Genomic DNA, 5228 nt, shown 5'->3' with positions numbered 1-5228 from the left:
CTCGCCGGCTGGCACCATCACCTGATGGGCCTGCCTGGTTGCCTCCTGTAGAGGAGCAGGCCTAAGCCAGCAGTCGGACATCTCCTGAGGACTCCCAGAGTGCGAGAGGCACAGGCCAGGCTGAAGGACACCCCCCACCTCGAGTGCACGAATTTTCATGCATCGGGCCTCTAGTATTTAATAAATATTTCAGAAAATCACATATTTTAGGTACTACTTGTTATTAAAAACACTTACATTCCTCAGCACAATTTGTGATATAATTACATACAATAAGCTGCACATATTTACAATTAACAACCATTAATCTGTTGTAAAAATAATGAATATATCTATCACCTTCCCCGGTTTCCTTATTCCTATGTGTAATCCCTCCATCCTGCCTCTCTCAATTGGCCCTCTATCCTCACTAATACTGATGTATTTTCTGTTACTATACATTTGTAAAAAAAAAAAAAAAAAGAAAGAAATAAACAAAAACAAACAAATAGCACAACAAACAGATTAATTTGGACAATAACCTTCTGGTTTTGTAGTGGGCTTTACTTTTAGGTTAAGTGCACACAGAGCAATTCTATGGGTCATTTCCAACCTCAGTTGAGTACTAAATTGAGATTTTAAAATCTACAACATAAACTTTGGGCTAAACAGAAAATTTCCAGGTATGTTTTGCAATGGTCCTTCAAACTAAATAAGCAAATGACTATAGGCAAGATAGTGTAATTGTTTAAAAAGAAATTCAACAATGATTCAGAGGGTTATAATCTATACTAATAATAGGGTAATATGCAAATTGGTCAGGACATCGTCACAGTAACAACCAATCAGCAGGCTGCGTGCGCAGCAGGCATGGGTGGGCGGGAACTTGCAGCGTCAGGGACAGGGGTGGGGCAGCGGCAGAGAGGCCTCTCCGCATGCCTAGGCTGGGGATCCACAGGCGCGTGGAGAGGGCCCTCCGCCGTGGGCCTGGCTGAAGGTCCACAGGCCTTCACCAACTCTGGCCTACCACTTTGGGGCAATCCATCAAGGAGCACCAGTTGGGTGGGCAGGGCTTACCTCTTTGGGGCGATGGATCGCAGGGCTCCCTCACTGTGACAGGGCACAGGCCAGGCTGGAGAACCCCCAACCCCCACCCAAGTGCACAAATTTTGTGCACCGGGCCACTAGTTCAACATAAAAGTCTGAGCGAACAAAGTCATATCAACAAAACTAAATAGCTCCCCTATTCCTCTGCAATGCTGACTAAGCCAAGATGCGAAGCTCAGAACCTTGAAAGGGGCAAGTTTCTAGGAGCGTGCTGAGGAGACTAACCTCTACCACTGCATTACAATGTGGTAAGCCAAGGGTGGGGAACCTTTTTCTGCCAAGGGCCATTTGGGTATTTATAACATTATTCAGGGGCCACACAAAATTATCAACTTAAAAATTAGCCTGCCGTATTTGGTCAAACATTTAATGAACTTACCCCTAATGCCTTGGCAGGGCCAGAACAAATGATTTCTCGGGCCTTATGTGGCCGGCAGGACGTTCCCGAGCCCTGTAAACAATGCCTTGCATTTACTTACCGAGCATCTCTCTTACTCCCTGAGAAGGCTGAAGAAGAGACCTGAGAGACCAGGTCAAAACAAAGCAAGAGGAAAACACAGCAGCAGTGAAAATTAATACAATTAAATGTTTGTGCTTCATTATCATCTCTAAGACAACAAAAGTCTCAGAGGCCAAGGAGAGGGTTCAGATTAGAAACTATCTCACCTGCAAAAGAATTCCCACAAGTCTAGGTTCTGAATTCTCTGAATTCTTTTAATTCTGTTGCAATCCATTGTTTTCCCAAAGAGACTGGCGACTTCATTGTATTCATGTGTTTGATTGTGCAAAGGAATAAGCTGGAAAATAAAATTTAATAGTTTTATTGAAGTCCTCTTCCATCTCTAGCACAGGAGAGTCAGTCAGTTCTGCTCTTACCTGATAGGGTACGTCAGTATTCACATTCTCCCAATGTGGTGGCATGGGGATAGCCTCATTTTCACAGATATAACTTTAAATAGCAAAAGACAAAACAAAATATTAGAATCTGATTACAATTACTGTGATTTAGACTTCTTCAATGTTGAGTTTTCATGTTTGGGATACTGTGATAAGTGCAATTAAGTGTAATCCTTGCTTTCTTTATTTTAAAATATTTATTGAATATCTTCTTGTGTATTACCTTTTTAAGTGCTGAGTTGAGAACTTCAATGAAAAACATTCAACCCTACATAACATTAACATTTCAAGAATAGTGGTTTCATTTTGTCTTGTTTTTCTGAATTTTACAGAATTTCTTTAAAATGTAAGGAAGATTTTAGCTAAAGAAAAGAAATTTCTGAGAAGAAAATAAAACCCTTGATTTAAAAAGAACTCCTTAAGCCCTAACCAGTTTGGCTCAGTGGATAGAGCATTGGCCTGTGGACTGAAAGTCCCAGGTTCAATTCCGGTCAAGGGGATGTACCTTGGTTGCAGGTACATCCCCAGTAGGGAGTGTGTAGGAGGCAGCTGATCAATGTTTCTCTCTCATCGATGTTTCTAACTCTCTATCCCTCTCCCCTCGTCTCTGTAAAAAATCAATAAAATATATTTAAAATAAAAAAATAAAACTCCCTAAGATATTTATTCTGCCTATTAAATAAAATCCCAACCCCTCAGCCACACATTCAATGTCCTTCAAGATCTAACTCAAATCTAAACTTTTCTGTTTATTGCCCACTATTCTCATACACAGTTCACATTACCACACTTAATATCGTCAGCCAGTACAACTTTTTAAAAACTATCTACCATGTTTAAGCCACTGGATGTGAACACAGAAAAAGAGAGCAATCTTGGGGAGTTCAATGGCAACAGGCTGACACTGACATATTAACCCTCTGTGGTGACTCGAGGTCACTGGAAGAAATAAATTTCAAGCCTATTTTCAGTTTAATTTTTAAAAACTCATTTCAACTTTGAAAAGATCATAAAATGACATGATTTAAAAATTAGTAAGTATAAAAAGAGTAAACAGTGAATAGTGAATAGTTACCCTCCCACTCCAGTCCTTAGACTGTCCAATTCTCACCTCTTGCCTCAACTCCAAGTAATATTGTTTCCAGTCTTTTGGTTATTATTCTAGAACTTCTTTAGGTTAACACAAGCCAATCTGTCCCCCCACACAAATGGTAGCTTGAAACATGTGTCTTCTGCAGCTTTTATTTTTCACTTACTACTTTCTTAGATATCTTTCTGCATCAGTAGGTAGAGAGTACCCTTGTTCCCAGTCCCTACCATAGGGTCTGGCACATGCAAAGATGCACAGAATTCCGTGGTATGGAGACACCACAATCTATTTAACAAGTTCCTTATTGAAGATCTTCAGTTCTTTCAACTTTTTGCTACTGTTAAGAATGTTGCAAAGAACTAGTTCATCCATTTATCATTGTACGTGTCCACTAGTCAATTTTTAGGATGACATCTTTGAAATGGAATTTCTCAATCAAAGAATATATTTACTCATGATTTTGACAGATACTGACCAAAGCCTTCCTTGAAGGTTGTACTCATTGACATTGCCACCAGAAAAATAAAGAATGTCTATTTTCCAACCTCATAAAAAAGATGTATCATCAAGCTTTTGGATTTTTGTCAACCTGATAGTAAAAAAAGAGTCTGATGTAATTTCCATTTCTTTTATTATGAGTGAAGTTTTATGAACTGTTCAAATTCTTTGCTCATTTTTTTTTAACAGGTTGTTGGCCTTCTACTTAGAGATTCATAGAAATATTTCATATACTACAGAGATAAATCCGTAGGCTGTGATAATGAGTATCAATAGTTTAACCAGTTTTTAAGAAGATTTTGCCCTATCTTTTAGCTATGGAAAAGTTTTGTGTGTGTGTGCGTTTTTTTTTTTTTTATGTCTATAGCCCATAGCCTTAGTTAACTGCTAATCTTTGCCAATGGAAAATACACACTATTCACCTTGCATGTAATATTTCCTGTAATAAATAAACATTTCTATATCAGCACATACTCACCTCACCTTCATCACTCTTCTGTATCCCAACTAACTGTTCTTCATCTTTTAATATCTTATCATCCTCCATTCTGGTGCACTGTCTCCCTCTCCTGTCTCTTTTCTATGGTGTGTATAGTCAGTGAGAGAACAAAGTGCTGGACCCCATCATGTGCTGCTTCTCCTCACCAAAACATACCAGATACAATAATGTGCAATTACAATTTACAATATCATTTCCCATTATTGTTTCATTTTCTCCCAGATTACATACTCTTTAAAGATAATTAATTCCTATACTTAAGAATGAGGATATGATATAGTTGATAAGAAAATAGTTTTCTCTACATTCCACAGAAGTGCTAGAACATTCATTAATTAAATAACTTTTAAATCATGATGCTAAAATGTAAGCCAAAATCTTGTGAAATAAACTGATAGAAACTTAAAAATTTTTGTTCTTTACTCTAATCCTTTCACAATATCTCCTCAGAATGAGCAAATGGGTAGCCCTTAAAATTCATATGCTAGCTCTTTGTTCTTCTGTTTCATTATAAATTCTTTGAACAGCAAGAATTTCAATACTTGCTGGAGAAATCGTTCCAGAAAATAGGAGACACAGTGTAAGATTTTCCCTGCGATTCCATTCACAGCAATACAAAATATTTATTCTCTTCTGGTATTTATGCCTCTTTTCAGGCTATATAATCCAGAGACATTAAAAAGACAACTCGCAGTGGGAACAATAGCAGTGCTGCTGTCCCACTGCACTCCCACCTTCCTCAGGTCTCCTTTAGCTCTGAAATTACTTCCAGGAGTTTCCCAGTGGAGAAGAGTGGTAATTACTTGGGATTTATAGTCCAAGTAACTGGATGGTTCTGTGACGAAAGGAAACATGGGCATAAAATAATAATATTGCTATTTCGTCAAGTAAGGTGCAATTCAGTACTGAAAGGATCAATATCAAGATCATTAAGTAACCTACCAAAACATTTTCAGTCTATTTGTTCCTCTATCAAATATTAAGAAAGAGAAGAGAGAGGAAAAGCCCAATCTTTCTACCCCTATTCTCGTTACCGTACCTGAAAGCACTGATAGAAAAGGGGGCTCTTTTTATTAAGCGCTGTTTTCCAGTAGTAAGATTCACTTGCTTCATTTCTGTATACAAAGACAAATATGTTAGATAAGTCACAGAAACATA

General features: G+C 38.1%; 1 protein-coding gene across 2 annotated transcripts in view; it reads right to left on the bottom strand.

Annotated features, from left to right (window-relative positions):
* PARP11 (poly(ADP-ribose) polymerase family member 11) overlaps positions 1–5228 on the bottom strand; it is a 42257-nt gene that overhangs the window by 32754 nt on the left and 4275 nt on the right. For both annotated transcript variants that reach the window (XM_006763517.2, XM_006763518.2), the window contains 3 exons: positions 5110–5185; positions 1963–2035; positions 1753–1883 (listed from right to left, as the gene is read on the bottom strand). In XM_006763517.2, the coding sequence (XP_006763580.1) occupies positions 1753–1883; positions 1963–2035; positions 5110–5185 (280 nt within the window). The remainder of the gene's footprint in view (positions 1–1752; positions 1884–1962; positions 2036–5109; positions 5186–5228) is intronic.

Source organism: Myotis davidii, unplaced genomic scaffold, assembly GCF_000327345.1.
Source record: "Myotis davidii unplaced genomic scaffold, ASM32734v1 scaffold1219, whole genome shotgun sequence".
Lineage (NCBI taxonomy): Eukaryota > Metazoa > Chordata > Mammalia > Chiroptera > Vespertilionidae > Myotis > Myotis davidii.
This window is presented reverse-complemented; position numbering and strand designations above follow the sequence as displayed.